Source organism: Monopterus albus, unplaced genomic scaffold (assembly GCF_001952655.1).
Source record: "Monopterus albus unplaced genomic scaffold, M_albus_1.0 scaffold209.1, whole genome shotgun sequence".
Lineage (NCBI taxonomy): Eukaryota > Metazoa > Chordata > Actinopteri > Synbranchiformes > Synbranchidae > Monopterus > Monopterus albus.
Window position 1 is genome coordinate 961,211 of NW_018128089.1, and position 20,518 is coordinate 981,728.

The 20,518-nt window shown below is 39.6% G+C and overlaps 1 protein-coding gene across 1 annotated transcript; it reads left to right on the top strand.

Moving 5' to 3' along the window:
* pip5kl1 (phosphatidylinositol-4-phosphate 5-kinase-like 1) lies at positions 1-18,296 on the top strand. The gene is made up of 11 exons (XM_020618704.1): positions 1-159; positions 5,983-6,183; positions 11,053-11,154; positions 11,271-11,275; positions 11,343-11,495; positions 12,363-12,487; positions 14,679-14,713; positions 14,811-14,866; positions 14,963-15,075; positions 15,279-15,441; positions 17,655-18,296. The coding sequence occupies exons 1-11, from the start codon at positions 64-66 to the stop codon at positions 18,091-18,093; spliced, it is 1,488 nt and encodes a 495-aa protein (XP_020474360.1). The 5' UTR covers positions 1-63; the 3' UTR covers positions 18,094-18,296.
* The last annotated feature ends 2,222 nt before the right edge of the window (positions 18,297-20,518 follow it).

Sequence of the window (20,518 nt, forward strand, 5' to 3'; positions counted from 1 at the left end):
GACTGGTGACGGTGCTTGGGTGTGACGGAGACAGACTCCGCTCGATGTCATCACACGCACAGTATGCAGGATGACACGCACACACACACCCAGATACTGACCGACCGAGCCCGGAGGCTGCGCACCGACCTGCACTGCCCCACACCCACGAGCCAGGAGGCAAGTAAAACTCTTTATATGATGACAACCGTGATATGCAACAGTACATGCGATGAGCATTAGCCTGAATAATGCTTTTGTTCCATATTGGTGTATGTTCTCTTTATTTCCATCGTTGTAACAGATCAACACTGACCAGCGGAACGATGCATCGCTTATATATTCTGCTTAGCTCATAGTATTTTCTTAACTTGACACCCAGGCAGCTCAGTTGCATAAATAGCCTATTTACTAAGTATTTCCTCCTCTGATGAGAAACAGTTTCCTTTTTAAAGCTGAAAATACCTTTCTGAAACAGCAGTGACATGTAACACCACTGATTCATGCTACATCGCGAACCAGCACTGTATTTGTTGTGAGAACTATCTGGAATAAAAGTGTATAAGCCTCCCCCACACACCCACAAAAGCATAGTCATGGGTAAAATGAAGTGGGGGCTGGATGCTACAGTACAGCCCTGATCCAGGCCTTGTGTTCACTGAGTTCATCCTGCACTCAGCATCACTGGTTTGAAAGGCATGAAACGTGGAGAATATGTTATTGAACCCAATGTTAAACAAGCTGAAACAAAAAGATGTAAATGTCACTTTTTATTTAAAATGCTTCTGTTTGCTATAGGCCTCTGTGACTTCATGTTGTTTCCTCTGACTTGGCCATGTCCTTCTGACTTAATTCTGCCAAGTCTGTCTCTACAGTACACTGCTGCACAAACGTTGTGCAGATGCCACCCATTTGAATAATGGGCCAGTTAAATAAATGCATTATAGATGTATTTTTATTTATTTATTACCAAACTAAATAGAGGACAAACATCTTGAGATGCATTGCCTCACTTTTGAGAGGGTCCTTCAAGAAAAAGCAGATTAACAAATCATTAACCAAATATAAATACATCATAACAGAGTATTCCAAACAAACAATGCAACTACTACAAATAATAATAATAACAACGATAAAACATACAAGCATACTCTCCTAACCACACCCTCAACATCTGTGTTATCAGCATAAAACTAACAAGAAATAAAACACATTTTTACTGACAAATAAAGTAACATTACGAGGTTTACCAACAGTCTAAGTTAAAATCTGCAACATGAACAAGTACATTTGAGGCAAACAAGCAAAGTCTTGAAACCATAGTAATGAATATAAGTGAAGTTGGTAAATTATTCCAGTCAAATGGAAAAAGCCATCATTAGTATTGATGATGTGAAATGTTAACCTGAATGCTAACCAGGGTGGACCCCGCCTCTTGCCCAAGGTTAGCTGGGATTGGCTCCTGCGCCCCTTGTGACCCTGTGACCCTGTTCAGGATAAGCAGTATAGATAATGGATGGATGGAATTGCAATTGACCTGGTAGCAAAACTCAGGAGAACAAAAGAAACTGCAAGGCAGGGGAGCAAAAATCACACACACACACACACCATGGAAGAACAGAACTAGGAGACACAGGAAATAATGACTCCAACACCAGGAGACCAAGAGACATGGGGCGAGTCCAGGTAGGAGTGAGGTGATTGAGGCAGGAATCCAGAGCAGGAAACTATCATGGCAGAAGCTATGGTGTGGACAGTGCAGAGAGAGATGAACCAGACTGGTGGTGTTGATGAGGACCCTGAAACAGAAAACCAGCTGAGGAGAATCAGGAGGCTCAGAAGAAGCGGGCATGAACAGGATCTGGCATGTGTTCCTGGCCTTCCTCAGGAATGAGCTGTCTTGCCAGGTTAACTCAAACATGGTACAAATGTGCTAATTTACTGATAGACAGACTGCCTATATAGTCCTTGATAAGGGGAACAGGCGACAGCTAAGACTGACGTGGGGAGGAGAGAGATATTTTTGAAAATCCATTTTAAGTAGCCTACTTTTTATTTTTCAAATAAAAGTCCTGTACTGTCTTACAAGATCATGGTTTTTCTTGAAAATACATCACTATGTTTATAACAATATACCTATTTGCAATTCTGAAGTGTTATGGAAATATTAAAAGCACTAAACATGTTCATAAAAATTATTCACAGCATGCAGACTTATATTTAAAGAGCCCATGTCATGCTTTTCCTTGTTTTTTGACTTATCTACAGTGTTACAGCGGTGAATTATCATCTTAGGTGTTACTTAAAGCTCCAAAAATGAGGTGTACGTATGCTCTAGTATTTTTATGCAGAAGCAACTTACAAACTCTCACTTGCAAGATTTTTTTTCTAACAAAATAAAATCTTACTTGAAAGTTCAAGGACCTCCTTGAATGGTCATAATTTCCAGTGCATTCATGTAACCTTGCCTGAAATCCACCGGTGCCATTTTAAAAGCGGAATTTTTCGCCTGAACCTGGTTTTGTGGAACTATTTTCTCTCCTGCTGCACTGTGACCAGAGGATGTGAAGAAAAATACAGGGCCTGAGGTTACTGCATGTCTGGGAATGTTCCTGTACAGGGACTCATTTTACTCATTTTAATTTCACTACTTTGGGAATGTATGTGGTCGTGTGGGGGCGAGACGCAACAACCACTGGTTGGATTTACTGACCTTGGAGCTACTTGAAAGGGAGTGATGTTTTCACTTCTCTGTGGGACTTAACACTAAACAGTAAGTTTAAAAAAACCTCTCCGTGATCCTCTCCGCCCTCCTTTTGAAATATGGGGTTTCTCAATTACCCACTTTGTTTAGAGTGTTACACATCTCTTTTCATCAGTACATATAATTTCCTTGTAGACTGTGTATTTACATGTACTGTATATACATGGCTGAGGACATCAAGGCAGCAATTTGCTATTGAATACACACATTTATTTAGGTATATTCATTGAGTAAATATTGCATGAACAGTTAGCTGGTTGTTGTTAGTTGGTGTTGAGTGTTTGGGTGCTGGTGCAAAGGTGGGGGGGTTCCAGAATTCTGCAACACGTTGTCAAGTCTTCTCTGTGTTGTTCTGCCCAAACACTAGTTTCTGAGAGGTTACCCACCAGATGACTGAATAGTGAGGCCTTTAAAAAAACCATCATAATAGATAAGTAATAGAGTAACTGTTTTACTGAGAACTGGGAACTTATTATAGTGGGGTCAGTCTTATACCCCTGTGGAAAAACATGCTCTATCTAGGACAGCTCAAGGAATAATTGGATAATTAGTTGTTTTTACAAAGCTGAGATCACCATGGCTACATGGAGACAGTTTTAACTGATTTTTTTTTTTGTTGTTGCTGATGTTGTGACATTTAAACCTGAGAGACACAGAGTTTTTATTTACGTATGTATGTAACTTTAAATTGCTGAGGTCCATTTGAAGCCAAACATAAGAGGTGACACTTTATTTCAACATACTGTAATAGCTGGGGTGCAAAAAAAAGTGGCAGTAATAATTAACAGTAATAGAACACTGTCCACCTCGCTGAAATCCGCTCTTAAAGATGTGGTCTTCAAAGCCCAGCAACCTGAATACTCAAGCGGAACATCAAACAGGGTCACAACAAGCTTTGGATCAGAAAAGAAGCTTTCGTTTCACAGTCAAATGCAAAGTGAGGCTGTGAGTGTCAGCAGTAACAGAGAAAAGAGCTCAAAAGGTGTAAGCAGCCTTGCGTCATGCTTGTTGCTATGGAAGTACCAAACAGCATAACAAACTTGCAAAAGGATTTCATATTGGGAAGTGTTACAACTCGTAAGATGTAAGTCTAGAGATAAAAGCGGGTGGACAGAAAAGTTACAGAGGAGTATACACCCCCACTGAATTTCATAATAACCAAAACTAAACAATAACTTAAACATAAAACAAAGCAAAATACAAAACACACAAAATCCAACAAAGCATCACTAGAAACCAAAACAAAGACAAACAAAACATGGGGCTGCTCACACTACACGGCCCAAAGTCTTACTGGCATCCTAGAGCTTTTAAACTGGAACTGTTCCTGTGGTGAGACTGGGATCAGTGGAGACACAGTCCATCAGGTGGAGCTAACAGCCTGTTCGAGCACCATACAAGACACTGAGGGCAAGACCGGCCAGTGATTGGGAAAGCACTTCAAAAATCTAATCTCAAAATGTCATCTGCCAAATCATCCCGGCTGACAGCTGAGGTAGGCGGTTGAGCTTTAAGTCAGACACAAGCTATGGCTGTTGGAATATTACACCAGAAATTACAATTGATTGGAATGATAAGTTTAAAAGAAACTAGTTCCAGCAGTGCTTTAATCCACATTTGGTGCTATAGTGAGTATTTGTGGCAATGACAAGCTATTTAAAATTCATTTAGCATTTTTTTTGTTGTTTTAACTGTTCTATTGACTCTTTGTCCTATGCTCCTATGGATCTACTGATTAATGGAACATCGTTTTACTTGTGTTTTAACCATTTATTGTAGCAAATTTTGGCATCGTTGAACAATGTGTTACATGTGTTTTAATGAATAGATATAGTGGTTGGAGGATCAGCATTGTGCCGTTAACAACAGAACACATTATGAAACTATCATCCCTTTGTGTTGGTCTCTATAGTTACCTTGTTAAAGACTCAGCTGATAGTGAGTTCTCTTTTGTGTTTGTCACTGGCCTCTCTGACCTATGACACTGCTTTTACTTATTTATTTATTTTTGTTGGAGCTTTGAAAACCTCTACATTTATAGCACGTTTGACTACATAGACACATACTGTATGTACATATTATTGGCATATTTCTCTCAATGTTGGTAAAAAGAGGCCAAAACTAGATGTGTGTACTGTATCCAAAGGTCTTCCCACTGTTAAAGAAAATACTGTTCAAACAAGATGGTAGAAACGAAAGATTTTCAGCTATTGGTAAAAGAAAAGGCTTTCCACAGAAGAACTGTTTATTTCCAAATTCTTATATGGCTATGTGTATTTACACCTTTTCCATACATCATCTTTTCTAATGTTCCTTTTCCCGTTCTAGCTCTAACTAAGTAAGAGTTGCAGTTGTGTATTATTCAGTCACAAAAACAACATTTTCATATTAGTAGATCAGTAAAACTGGTGGAAATCAGGGAAGGGCAGCCCACACTCCTACTTCGGTTTATACATGTATGGTTTTTTTTAATTCCACAGAAATGAAAGGATGGCCAACTATAGCTGTTTAAAGAATGATTTGGCTAGAAGTATAGGAAGACACTGAAATAGCTACAGTTATTTGGGAAGAAATATCATTTTTACTGCACTGAAAACTAGAACAATCTCAAATACTAATCATTGGCTTTTAATTTTACAACTAAGGGGGTGAAATTAATTTTGTAAAGAAGTCTAAGATAAGTAAAGAATTCAAGAAGTTTCAAGTAGAAACTGGCAGTCGAATGGACATTCATTTGCTTTTGGTCCCGATTACCCTCGTAATGGCCTAAATGCTGGAAATTAGATATCACGGCATTAGGATGTTATAGAGTAAATGAGGTAGCAATTTGTTATCTACTAAAAAATAGTTGATGACCTTGTGAATAACATATTTTATACATGTTCTATATTCTTGTTATTTTATTCTCCATTTTATAACAGTTTGTTTTATTGTAGGCAATTTTTTACTGAGGCTTTTGCTTTGCTGCTGCAACACCTGAATTCCCCCCATAGAGATTAATAAAGTGTTACTTTAACATCTGAATAAAAAGAGTCAGATCAGACATCAGCCAAATGGTTACGGCGCGACTCACCATATATACAGCACAGTGTGTGCTTAACAGTGGCGGTTCAAGTCTGGCCGCCAACCTATGCTGCAGGTCCACTCTTCTGTGACCCACAGAGGAGAGCTGGCCACACTGCCCCTAAAGAAATCAACAGTACAATATCAAGTGACTGTAAATTTGTGTATCTGTGTAGATGGCGATGTCAGCGGCTACAGGTGGTCACCATCAGCACGGCGGCACAGTGAAACAGAGGAGGTGGGGAGGTTTGAGGCAACAGTGGAAGCTTCTGGGCTTGTTTCAGATTGATCAGCAACATGAGTTCTACAGCCTAACCTGCATGATGAAGGAGGGATTGGCAGCAGCTATCCAAAGCTCTATTGACAACGCACCAACAGTGAGTACTGATCACCAGTGGTGACATTTCAGTATTTCCTATTTGAATTCTGGTGGAGGAAACTGTTTTACTGATCAGCACCTACAGTTTGTGATTCCACAGATGCAGCAGGTTATTAAGTTACTTGACGTCCATTCATCTATCTTTCACATTAGCATTTACTTTTTATTGATTGATCAAAAGTGTAAAACATTTTGTCATAGTTCTCATTATCATTATGTTACTTTTTATTTAGCTTTAGTTTTGTTTTCATCCTGAAAAATAGGTTGTGGAGACATTGTGTCAGACAGCACAAATATAAAACAGTAAAACAACTTCAGACTCATACACACTAGAAATAAAAATGATCAAAATGAAATGAAACACCACTGAGAAAAATAGAAAAAAGAAAACAGAAGGAAGGAGAAAAATCTTTTATTTTATTTTACTACTTTGTGGGTGAAGAGCATTGCAGTTATCTAGCCTGCTGGAAATAAACCGAAATGGTGACATACCCCATATAAGCCCAAAAATTAGTTCTAAGTCAAAGTTGCCACCAGGGGAAGTCCTTAATAATTTAAAATGTCAGTGTTTAACTGAGTTGTAAAAATTGTGATGTCCAATCACTAACATCTAAAATGCATCTAAAAAGAGCATCAGTTGGTATTTGCCGCAGTTGATTTTCTGCTACATGTGAAAACAAACTAATACCCCAGCTGAACAGAGGAATCCTCTCCTGAACAAGGTCTTCAACAAACGAGTGATATGCAGTGTCTACCCTGCTGCTGCTTAACAGTCACAGGCCAGTTCAACACACAGCTGTGTGCTGCTGCTTCACACTCTGCTGACTCAGCAGCAGATACATATCTGTTGTGTTGTATATGCAGTCCCAATAACACAACACTCACACACAATGTTTACATAGAACACTCAGATTCAGATGTATTCTTTACCCCTTCATGCTTTACATATCAGAGACTATAAGATTACTGCTCCAATCAAACTGAGGTGTGATGTCAAAGATTTATGGCCTTTGATAATGTCACACTTTTAAGTTTTTTCACACTTGATTGTTACTTTCACTTTGTCAAAAAACTGACTGACAACAGGGAATTAATCTGAAATGAATAACACAACATTTTTCACTAACAGATCCTCCACCATTGGTGAACACCTTTAAAAACACTGTCCTTAACAGCTGTGTTTAACTAAATAAATAAGGTAAGATTCTCTCCAAAAAAGAGCTGGTTTAATTATTTAAAGAGCCCATGGCTGCTCATTTTGCTCATTTCCAGCCATTTAATGTTTAATCTTGGGTACCTCTAGATTAGCTTTGAACCCATTATAACTCCAAATACAGGTGCATCTCAATAAAATAGAATATCGTGGAAAAGTCCCTTTATTTCAGTAATTCAACTCAAATAGTGAAACTTGTGTATTATATAAATTCAGTACACACAGACTGAAGTAGTTTAAGCCGTTGGGTTTTTTAATTGTAATGATTTTGGCCCACATTTAGGGCAAAACAAAACAACCCGTTCTCCCATTCAGCAGTCATCTAACATGAAGACAGTGTCAGGGTGAATGAATGAAGTTAAACAAATGTTTGCTGTATCAGTTGCATCAGTCTTATTCCTTGTTGTCATTTTTTGCCACTGTTTTTCAAGGATGTAGCCCATGGATGTATTAAGAGAGCAGTCATCCTTGCTGTTAATTTGTCCCTTTGACCATTCATGGTACTACAACAAAATAAAATAAAATACCCTGTAGACCAAAATGTTTTTCCCCACAAGCCACCATTGTAAAAGAGATATCTGTAAACTCTTGACAGCCTACCTCCAACTACAAGCAGAATGAATTATTACACTTACAAATGCTTGAAGACTAACTACACCTAAATATATTTTAGCTCTACACATAATCACATAGCTTTGCCAGCATGTCATGTCCATGCAAGTGATTTTTCCAACAAAATTCACAGTGTGTAAAAACAGCATTTTTCTAAAACCCACAGACACACACCAGAAAGCCTCTCGTAGTAGCACTGCTAGCTCAGCTACGTACAACAGGTGTCCACACACTGACTCTCTGACAGGGCTATAAACATGCTTGTAAAATGAAGGTCTGACAGCAGCTTCTCATTGCTGTTAGCTTTGACTGTCCCTGCTACATTCAGTGGAGGTCAGTCTTCAATGTGCCTTCTACTTCTTGTTCTTTCACTCTGATGGTTTTTAATCCACTGGGAGAGCACAGTGAGAGTGTGTGGGCACTTTTTCCTACCACTCAACTTTCTGTTAACATGCATGGATACAGCACTCTGTGAACAGCCAGTTTCTTTGGCAATGAATGTTTGTCGCTTACCCTCCTTGTGAAGGGTGTCGATGATTGTCTCCTGGACAACTGTCAGATCAGCAGTCTTCCCCATGATTGTGTAGCCTAGTGAACCAAACTGAGTGACCATTTTGAAGGCTCAGGACACCTTTGCAGGTGTTTTGAGTTGAGACTAGCTGAGTGGCATATCACCATATTCTAATTTATTGAGATAGTGATTTGGTGGGTTTTTGTTAAATGTGGGCCAAAATCATCACAATTAAAAGACCCAACAGCTTAAACTACTTCAGTCTGTGTGTACTGAATTTATATAGTACACGAGTTTCACTATTTGAGTTGAATTACTGAAATAAATGGACTTTTCCACGATATTCAAATTTATTGAGATTCACCTGTAGTTTGTAATGATTTCAGAATGATAAAATCCAAGAGCCTCCTCCTGAAAATGAGAGGACAGGTTGTGAACGCACACAATTCCAACTGGTTGCTGTGTCAAAGTGGACAGCATGATGAACTACAACAGCATCTGGCTTAAACACCATGACGGTGCAGACTCTAGAGAAAAAAACATTGTCAGAATGCTGCCTGCATTTCAGTTGCTTATACTCTCCAGGCACCAGTTTTACCCTGCATCCATTACTGAAGGACACTGTAGAAGCCTTTTGTAACACCCCTCTGTGGGACGAGACGACAACTGAAGGATTTAGATGCTGGCGATCACCATTGGATTGTTGGACCCTCGCTACATATCGGATTTAATGTTTTCAGTACTCAAAGGAACATTGCGCTAAGCCTTCTGTTAAAGTTATACTGTTAAAAAAGAGGGTATCTAAATATTTGATTTTTTAAATTTAATTACAGCTATTTTGGGAAAAAAATCAATTAATTAATTATAATTCAGCCTTCATTCTTACATCTATCAAAACATTATAACGGGTGGAGCAGACACATTTCCTAAATTAAGATAATTATCTGGTTTATTAGACTAATATTTATTTATATTCTAAATTAAAATCTTACATCTAACAAAGCTGTTAGGCTAAACATCCTTAAAATTAAATTATATGGGGAGAAACAACCACCTTTCCCTATGCTTAAGATAATTATTTAATTTTTCTCAATTCTCAACAATTCTGAAAAGATACTTAAATAATTTGGTTTTAAGCCATACATTTATCAAAACTATTGGTGGTAAACCTCCTTGAAACTAAACCCTGACACTAACCCTTAATCCCTGTGATTTATTTAATATTTAATTTAGGTCAAGGTCAAAGTATTTATTGTCATATGCACAGTCAGGAAATGTGTTTCCCTGTACAATGAAATTCTTACTTTAGAAAGAAACATTAAGTTTTACATCTAATAATCTTTAGAGAGCAACAGCCTAAGCCTTTGGGATCAGTCCTATTGCTAGGGAAACCCTGACAAAAACCATTAATGCTGTTATAAAACCTATAATAAAATGTTTTGAAGTGAAATTCTAACACAGACATGTGAACTGTAGTTAGGGGTCATAAAAGTTGACAGTGTTTGATCATCAGAAGAGTTAGAATGGAGCAAAGTGTTAAACATGAATGGGGCATTAGCACACCATTAATCAACGGCCATGAATCACTCATTGACACCTCAGTTTGACAGGAGCAAGCTATTTATTTACAAGTTATTGCACTGAGAGATGTCATTCTGTTATAAAATCATGGGATATGTGTTTATCAGTGACAGCCGGGGAAGCAACTGTCCTTGTATGTGGTTGTTATGGTATAATATAATATAATATTCTGTTATGGTTAGCTCCAGAGAACTGAGGTAGGACTCATGTGTGCTGACCCAGGTGCTAGTAGAAAAAAAGGAGGTTTAATGGAACAAAAACACAAAGTAACAACATAACAAGGTCCATGTACATATATAATCAAAGTAGGGCTGAGATGGAGGAGGAGACCTGGACAAACAGGTACAAAGACAAACTAACGGCAGGACTCAGGAGAGCAGGAGGATGAGGACGAACAGGTGAATAGACAGGCTAACCAAGGGAACAGGCGAACGAAAATGATATCCACAGCACAGGAACTGTCAGCTTGGATATAAAAAGAACGTTTCACACAAAACACGTAACCAACGTCCAAAATGAGATCCACAGCACAGGAACTGTCAGCCAGGAAATCAAAATGACGTACGAACATAATACCATGCATAGGTACATTAGTTCAATGCTCCGGCGACGGTGGGGCATCTGCCAGAGGTATAAATAAGGTAGGGAAGGAAATCATCGGGATGCACCCCAGCGGTGCGTACCGACAAACGACTCGCTAATTATTGAATGCAACTCAGCTGAGGTGCAGATCCCGCAGGATCGAGAGCAGAGGAGAGAAAGGCGGAAGAGAGGCAGGTCGCGCCGAGTGGACCTGACATATTCAACACACTTGGCAAATAAAGATGATTGATTCGGATTCTAATGCATAAAGATACATAGCATGAATAAATGAATAAATTAAAGATTAGTTAATAGATGACTATCCTTTGTTATTCTCAGTCACAAACTTCTTATGTCTTCTGCTCTAGAGGGATGTATCCGACGATGATTTTAGAGTAGTGGTCACCCAGATTCATAAGGTAGGTGCAACACAATGTGTCAATAATTCTGTCCAGTCCATTTTTGGAGCTCTGTGTGGAATGGATCAGATTTAGCTTTTTCTGTTTTTTTGTGTTGTTCCAATGTTGACTAAAGAAATAAACATGAGAATACCAAAAAATTTGTGTTTGCAACAATTTTCTGGGAGTGGTGGTGAGTTATCTGACAGAAATACTACTAATATTTTTGGCCATGATTGTGTGTGCATGTGTGTGTGTAGGATTATACAATGGAGACGTCCAGGCCCGGTTTTTGCAAGCCTGCGAGGCTCTTTGGGAATAACAGAGCAGGAGTATCAGCAGTCACTCTGCTCTGAAAACTGCTACCTCCAGTTCATCAGTAACTCTAAAAGCAAGGCTGATTTCTTCCTGACGTGAGTCACCACACACCAGCTGATAACTCACTCACACATGATGGTTTCACTGTTCATAAGACACTGACATTTGGAGTGAAATCCAACATGCCAGACCCTTAAGCCCTTATGTACAGCATCTCGTACCATAACTCCAAACCTAACTTTAAGGGCTTTTAAGGATAATTCATGTTGATTTCAAGTGGGTGTATTTCCCCTAAGTGTCTCCATTGCAGCTCTAAGGGTCGTGATAAATTTGCACTCACCTTTGTGTTTAGGAATTCAAATAAACAATGACTCACACACAACAATGTATATTAGGGCAACCTGTGTGAGCTTACTACAGTAACTAACTGGCTGGCAATTTGTCTTATATTAAGAAACTTAAACCCCAGAACACACTTAATTTTTTCAGACATACTGATGAAAGAAATGTTGTATGAGAGACTGTCTTGAGTTACAGAAACTAGTGGACCAGAGATTAGTGTGGACATGACATCATGACTTCAGCTCTCTTATTACAAGTGGCTACTTTCTGCATTTACTTGTGAAAGGGTCTCAAGTTTATTTAGAAAACATCTAAGATGTCACTAAAATGTTCCCTCATGTACTTTGTTTTGTGTGCCCTCACTTCTACACATCCCTACAATAGAGGTGGCAAACACAGTTAGCATGATAAAGTGTGCAAAAAGCTGCTTAAATTGTCTTATAGTTTGAGAAAGTAAAGTTCTAAAGGTAGATGGCAGATTTTATGACTCCATCCAGTATGTTGCATTAGGCATTGGTGAATCTGAGACAACACAGAAAAAAAACACTTTTTATTATAAAAATTAGGGTTGTTATATTATTAATAGAGCATCTACTTACTCTGTGATTTTGAACTTCTAGAAATGATAAACGCTTCTTTTTGAAGACCCAGAACAAAAGGGAAATGAAATTTCTTCTGGCCAACCTGAAGATCTATATGGAACATCTGAGGACATACCCACATTCACTACTGGTCAAGTTCCTAGGTACAAACACACACACACACACACACACACACACACACACACACACACACACACACTGCATTTGACCAAGAAAAAGGCTAGTGACAAATGAAAGGAAACCCTGACATAAAGTGTCTCAGTAAGGTGCTGGGCCACCATGTACCACCAGAATAGTTTTAGTGCAACTTGGTGTCAGGGAGGTGAGTGACGCTCCCGTGAAGATAGAGTGAACCCAATTAAAAAGCCAGTCAGCTGAGGCAGTAGCACAGACTTTACTGTCCTTTTGTGATTCTAGCAGAAAAACATACAGTCTTGGGGGATCAGGCAGAAGAGTGGTACGTAATACAGTCCAAGGTCGAAGTCTCCGGCAGGGCAGCAGGGAAGGCAAGGCAGAAGTGCAGGTTGGTTGAACAGGCAGGGTGTTGATCTCAGGTTGGCAGTCAGACAGGAGGGAGCAGGCTGGATCACATGTCGGTAGAGCAGGCAAGGGTCCGGTACCAGGAAAGCAGTCAGGGAGAAACGCTGGAGAGTCTAGACAAGGCATAGAACAATCTGGCAGCTCCTCACACTGTGAGACTTGGTATTGACTCAAAGTCTCTGAATTCTAATGGAGGGATGAACAACATTGTTATAAAGATATTCCCTCATGTGGTGTTTTGATGATGGTGGTGGAGAGCGCGGTCTAACATGTCGCTCCAAACTCTCCCATACCCCTTTTCAAACAAGACAATTCTTGGGCTGGCTCAGAGCCAGTGCCTAATTTTGAACCAGTTTTTTGTGTCTCAGCAGCCAAAGAATTGGCTCTTGGCCAGAAAAACTGGTTCCAAGATTGCACCAACTCTCTGCTGGTCTAGTAATATGAACCACTATGCCAGAAGCTGATTACTGTGATCAAGTAAAAATCTGTGATAGCCATTTATAAAAAAGCTGCAACAACAGAGTAGTGTAGTGTAGTAGTGTAGACAGGTTGACCCAAACCATGACAGATAACCTCGCCTCACTGTAAGGGTCAAGCATTCAGGTTTTTCCTTTAACTTGTCACCTGTTAACAGTTCATGGCATAATTTTGACAATAAATATATAAATGACGAAAACAAATCCTACCTCAAGCATGTTTAAAATCTCTGTAAGTTGAATTGGTTCAATACTAAAATACACAAAAACCAAGTTGTCTGGAAAAAAAGAAACTGGTCTCTGAGGTTATGGTGTTTTGAAACATGTCAGCAGCAATGTGAAGAGAGTAAGTAAAACTATGTAACATTTTTTCAGTTAAAACGTGCTTCACCCTTTCAAATAAATAACACTCACCCACGCAGATCCCCTGACTCTCCTGGTCCCTACAGCTTTGCACAGCTTTTTGGCCTCTTTAAGCTCACTGAGTTAGTTAGGATACATTTACTCTTTCAGTTTGCTCTCACTCTTATTTAAGCATCATTTACCTGTAGGTGGCTGTGAAAAAAGTTCTGATAAACCCAATGTATGCTACCTGCTCAGGACCGAACGATGGTGAACATAGAACATTTAGTATCTCAGGAGTTGGTGGAGACCAAAACACAGCTAAAAGGAGAGTGACTTTTGGACTTCAAATGGGCCCAGAAACACAAGTAAAATAAATCTTACTGTGTATCTACTGAATGCCTACAATTTACTGTCTGCCAGCAAGCTTGCTACAACCAGGGCCCTTAAGATAGAAGAGTTGTGACAGTGAGCGGTCAAAAATTGTAGCAGGTTACAGGACTCATATAGCTTAAAATCATTTCAAACTGGCAATTAACAGCAGGAATTATCAGCAAATTACTGCTTGAAATGACTTGAACAGCCTTGCAAGCCAATTCTGTGTAAGCTCAGCTAATTTAGCTAGTTAGCTAGGTACTTAATTATTAAAATGACCCAATATTTGAGAGAGACAGTCAAAAGGTTTGTAGAACATGTGGATAAATGTTTTGACACTTAATGTCACAAGTATAGTTATTACTAATTAACTTCTTACTTTAGAAGATAGCAGCCAAGTCAGTGTAACTTTAAGGTGCTGCTCCTAACTATTTGACGTCTCGATGATCTGCAATTATTGTAAAAAGGCTCCACATATAGACACTGGAGATGTCCTCACTTTCCTTCTTAACCCAAATTGGCCACAACCACAATATAAATATATATATGTATGTCAGATAATATGTTGTGATGGACTAAGTGATTCTCACTGTTTTTCAAGGTGTCCACAGGATTAACATCCCACACAGACTGAAGGTAAAGAAAATTTTATCACTGATCTCGGTAGCACTAGAATTACAGGATATTATAAAGTATTTTAAAACACATTTCCTTTTATACTTGTCTTTTTCAGAAATATTTCATTGTAATGCAGAATGTGTCTTATCCAGATGATCGAATCAGTGCCAGGTACGTTTGGTTTGCTTTCCCTCAGAAATACAAAGCACGAGTAGTAGCAGTACAGTGTCTACATAATGTAGTTTGATGTGTGTTTTGTGTTGCCAGATATGACATTAAGGGCTGTGAGGTGAGTCGTTGGACAGAACCTGCACCAGAAGGAAGCCAGATTATTGTGGTTCTGAAAGACCTCAACTTTGAAGGCCAGTACATCACTCTCGGTAAGGAAACTGAAGGTGATGTTTATGTGTTTTGTCAGTCAAATGCCAGAAGAGTAGAATTATTACACCCCCCTCAGGCCAACCAGTACATTGTTTCTACAGTTGTGGAAAATGCATTCCATTATCTAATTGAAATAAAAATTCAATGCCAAAGATGTGTGTAAATGCCAGCAGTAACATATTAAACATATTTGTGTGTGCAGACAGGGAGCGTCCCTGGCTACTGCGGCAGATGGAGATTGACACACAATTCCTCCGGAGGCTCAATGTGTTGGACTACAGTCTTCTCCTGGCCCATCAGCCCTTACACCACGATGAGCGTCACCAGAGTCTCTCCTTTGCTACTCTCATCACAAGAACCAAAAAGTTAGTCTCTTTAATTAGGTTTCCTGATATTGTTTTGTTTATTTTTGGGGGGAGTTTTGCCTTTCATTTGATAGTTGATAATAGAGCTGGGAAACAATGGCAGACAGGGATAGAGGTCAGGTGTGCAACAAGGGAACCAAACTGTGGATGCAGGGGCAGGGGTTATGTGTTATGTGCTTTAAGCATTCGACCACTGGACACCCTTTTTTAACATTCAAGGATGGGCTTCTCAACATTTCATAGCCAATGACCCTGGTTAAGTTTACTGTTAATTTACAGTGCTGTTATACATCTGTACCTGTTTGTCACTGTCTGTTAGCGCAGGTCTTATCCCCAGAAGTGGTCAAATGCTTAAATAATCCTTAAGTTGCTTGGTTAAATTTAAATAAGTAGGTTTTAAAATTAGCTTTAAATGAAACAGTATCCGAAATCAGGTGCAACTCAAATGATGTGTTCTACTACTTAGGGGCAACAACAGAAAAGGCCCAGTCCCCCCATCTTTTGTACTTTGTTCTTGGGATTTCCAGTAAGCACTGATCAGCTGATCCAAGAGCTCCAGAACACCTACAGAAGTTCAGAATCTCAGCGAGATAAGGAGGACCCAAGCCATTTAGCTCCTTAAAAACAAACACTAGAAGTTTAAAATCAATCCTAAAACAAATAGAGAGTCAGTGGGGAGAGTGTAAAACAGGTGTAATGTGCTCGCATTTAGGAGTATTAAAAAACAAGCAGCTGCATTTTTCTCCAATTGAAGGCAAAAAAGTGAGGACTGACTAAGTCCTACATAGAGCATATTACAATAATCAAATCTGGAACTAATAAAAGCATGGATAGCCTTCTCAAGATTATGATGATTCAAAAAAGATGTAACTTTTGCAAGCATGCAAAGCTGGAAGAAACTGGTTTTTACCACTGCACTGATCTGCCTATCCATAACCATGATTTTATTTCATTTAAGCAGTCATAAAAAGACAGCAAAAACTGACCTTCTTTCAGCCTCGCAGGTAAATAAATCTGGATATCATCAGCATAACCGTGAGAGATTATACTTCTCTATAATAGACCCCAAAGGGAACATATACAGTACAGGGAAAATAAGATGGGGCCAAGAATCAAACCTTGAGGTACACCACAGGAAAGCGCAACTCGCAAAAAGGGGCTACCGCCAATCATGACAGATAAGCTTCTGTTGTTTAATAGGATTTAAACCAATTTAAAACTGAGCCCTGAATACCTACAACCTCACTGAGATGAGTTATTAAAATAGCATGATCTACCGGTGTCAAAAGCTACATTAAAATCCAGAAGCACCAATAGAACAGGATTTTTGGTGTCTACCCATAAAAGAATATCATTAAAAACTTTGAGCAATGCTGAAACCCAATTGAAAATTTTCAAAGATACGGTTTGCTTCTATAGTCTTTTTTAGGACTTTGGAGAAAAACAGCAAATGGGAGATTGGTCTGAAGCTTGATAGGACCAATGGATCAAGGTGAGGTTTCTTAAGGAGGGGCCAACATGCTTAGAGGCCACAGGAGCAAACCCCAGTTCAGATAGTTTCAAAAACTGGGCCAATGGTTCCAAATGCTTCTTTAAACAGCCTTAGGGGTACTATGACAGTGGGGGACCCAGTGGAGTTCGGACTATACACTATCTTAGAAAAAGAGGACAAAGAGAAAGCTCAAACTGGTCAGAGACAACAGAGCAAGCCAAAGCCTTAAGGACAGATCAGAAGTAGAGTCGCTGAGATTAACGTGCACGGGCGGTCGCCTGGCTGCCCTTACGCTGTTTGCGTACGGAAAATGCCTGTTTCGTAGAGTTAAAACTGTTTGGTAGATTTAAAGCTGAAAAGTGACAACAGCGCCTCCTGTGGTCACAGAAATCGATGGGTCACAGAATTTGGTGTCACACAGGCCTAGTAGCCCTTATTTTTTCAAAAAAATATTGAAGAAATTCCTCAAATCTCATTGACTCTTCTTGAAGGCCTGCCAGACTAACTGGAGGTTAGGAAGTTTGTGGAAACATTATGCTATGTGACTGTTATATGTATTCAAGGGTGGTTGTAATTATTTAGAATCTAGTGTGATTTGTAGTTTTGTCACCTGCCTGTCTAGACAAAGCACAGCATTTCAAAACAGATTAACTTATAACAAGGCCACACAATTGCTGCGACTCATACCCACCTACCTTCCTTGCAACTCTTATCATTTTAGATCATTGAATCCAGGCTCCAGCCCTATCTACGCAGCCATCACCATTGTCCCTGGGGCAGTCCGAGAAGATGAATTCACCTTACATGAAGCAAATAACAGCTGTTTGAAACAACCACAAGCAGGAGATGCATCAAGTAGTAGTACTCTTCCAATTTCCCCAAAGCTTCTAGGGCCAGGCAGTGGCCCAGCTGAGCTTCGAGACCTTGTGACCCAAAACCGACGTTTACTGCCCAATGTAAAGAATCCCCTGCATGTCATTGATGGCCCTGAGCAGCGCTACTTCATTGGAATCATTGACATTTTCACAGTTTACAGTTTTAAGAAGAGGCTGGAGCAACTCTGGAAGACGCTGAGATATCCGGGCCGGTCCTTTTCCACTGTAAGTCCACAGACTTACTGCCTCAGGCTATGTCAGTGGTTAGAGGACCATACCAAGTAGACCCTGGTGGAGTACCACCAACACTCTCTGAGAGGATATCCAGTGCAGTCCATTCATTTTTCCACATGCTCAAAATACAAGCCTGATCTTTGTGGAAATATATTTGCATCTTATTTCTGAGCTTGTAGTAACATTTTTGAGCACAGAAAAATATTTTCTACAGGCATGTAAATTATATACAGTATATAAATTATTAAAACACAGTAAAGCTGGTGATAAAAAAAATCTGTAAGGAGGGGCCAGTGTGCATGTTTTCCTTACAATAGTCCAGTTCTAAAGAATCCTTTCTGTAAAACAGCTAAATAAACAAGACAAACTGGGCTGGGAGTGAGTTGCTGCCCCATGTGAAGGGGGTTAAGTGTCTCAGGGTCTTGTTCATGAGTGAGGGTAAAATTTAGCGTGAAATTGACAGGCAGATAGTGGCAGCATCAGCAGTAATGCAGATGTTGTACCAGACCGTTGTGGTGAAGAAGGAACTGAGCTGAAAGGCAAAACTTTCAATTTACCAGTTAGTCTATGCTCTAACCCTCATCTATGGGCATGAAGAGTAAGATTGTGAATACAAGTGGCGACCCTATGAGTTTCTTTCATAGGGTGGCTGGACTTACCCTTAGAGACAGGGTGCTGAGTTTAGACATCTCAAAGGGACTCGGAGCAGAACTGCTGCTCCTTCACATCTAAAAGAGGCAGTTGAGGTAGTTGGCGTATAGTATCAGGATGCCTCCAGGGAGTCTCCCTTTGGAGTCTTCTGGGCATGTCCAACTGTTAGGAGACCCCAGGGCAGACCCAGAACATGCTATAGAGATTATATATCTAGGCTGGGAATGCCTCAGAATCCCACCAGAGGAGCTGGAACACATTGCCAGGAAAGTGATGTCTGGACTACATGACTGAACCTGCTGCCACTGCAACCCAACCCCAGATAAGTGAATAATAATGGCTGGATGGATGTATACAGTATATGGTTAATAACAGAAATACAATAAAAATGTAACAAGCACAGAAACGAGTTTTGTTTGTTCAAATTAAATGATTATTTTCACGATTTTAATTTCTCTACAGATGATAATTTTGTCAAAAAAGCTCTTGAAAGATAGACATGAAATAGGTTTCAGAGGATTTATATCCAGATGTCTCCCAGCAGATATTGCTAAACCCTATTTCATGGTCATGGTAATATGTCCATTGGCATTGACATAAAGGCAGCTTGGGTAAAAGACTGGGTAAAAATAAATTGTAGCTGCAAATACACAGACATACCTTTTTTATGCAAGGTCAGGACTGGCCCAAGCCAACCTGGGGCCCTGTGTTCCAAAGTTAATCTGCCCAAACAATGCTGCCCCCTACCCCTGTATCCCACTTTTAAAACTGTTCTGCTCTGCTTTGTAAGTGACTCTGAAAAATAATACAATGCCATTTAAAATGTCTTGTACTGAGAATTAACACAATAAACCAGCAGCTGGGGCATTTAAATATTTTCTAACTGTTATATTTTACCCAAATTCTTTTATTGAAAGCGCGAGAAGTGAAGACAGGAGAGGACTGTTTAAAATCAACAGGAAGTTTACTCAAAGTCTGGGCACGGGTGAAGTCTTACAGTGCGGGGGTCAGAGAGACAGAGCTCCCGCAGGAAATTCATTGTCTGAACCATGAGTTATATGTTTTCAATACATTCATCTTCTTGGGCTAGGCCCGCCCTGGACAGAGGTACAACATTCCACACTTCATAATCCTATTGGCCATTTGGCATGAACAGGTCAACCCCTGCTTGCTGCGTCTGCTTGCTGAAATGTGATCTAAATTAGGTGTGTGTGTGTGTTTCTCCGGCAGCAGCTTGATCAATGGACACTGAACAATGGGTGGTCTGGGCTTCAGGCCCCCCTGTCTCTGCAGGACACACCAGGTGAAGGTGCAAAACAGGCCAAGAGGTCTTTGTTAAAATGTAAAATAGGCTGTCTGGTTACCTGAATGTACAGACACTATGTCTACACAGAAGTTAAAGCAGTCAGTATCACTTGATTCTCAGCAATACAATTGTAAGATATATAAGCAAGAAAAATAAATGTATTAAAAGTAACAAAAGCTCAGTAGTTCAGGACAATCATCAATACAGCTGTAATATATCAGCAAGGAAAATAAAGGTATGAAAAGTAACTAAAGGGAACTAAAGTTATGAAAAATAACTAGAGCTTATAAAGTAACTGCAGCAACAAATGCAGCAATATAATGTAGGATATGGTTCGTATTACCATTGCTAACTCTGAGAGACGAGACAGTCCAAGTAACTTCAAAACAGTGCTGATTTATTCAAAGGATCACAGGTAAAATTAACATTACACGCTCAAGTATCTTGCACCTCCACCATGCACGCAGGCAGTTGTAAGATGGAAGACCCTGAACCCACCAGGCCTATACATTATATCCC

Bases quoted from the DNA above. Each gene is read 5' to 3' on its own strand.
- pip5kl1 (XM_020618704.1), top strand. From the start codon at position 64: ATGCAGGATGACACGCACACACACACCCAGATACTGACCGACCGAGCC. The intron at 11,496-12,362 runs GTGAGTCACCAC...TTGAACTTCTAG, and splicing joins AAGGCTGATTTCTTCCTGAC to AAATGATAAACGCTTCTTTT. The intron at 12,488-14,678 runs GTACAAACACAC...CTGTTTTTCAAG, and splicing joins ACTACTGGTCAAGTTCCTAG to GTGTCCACAGGATTAACATC.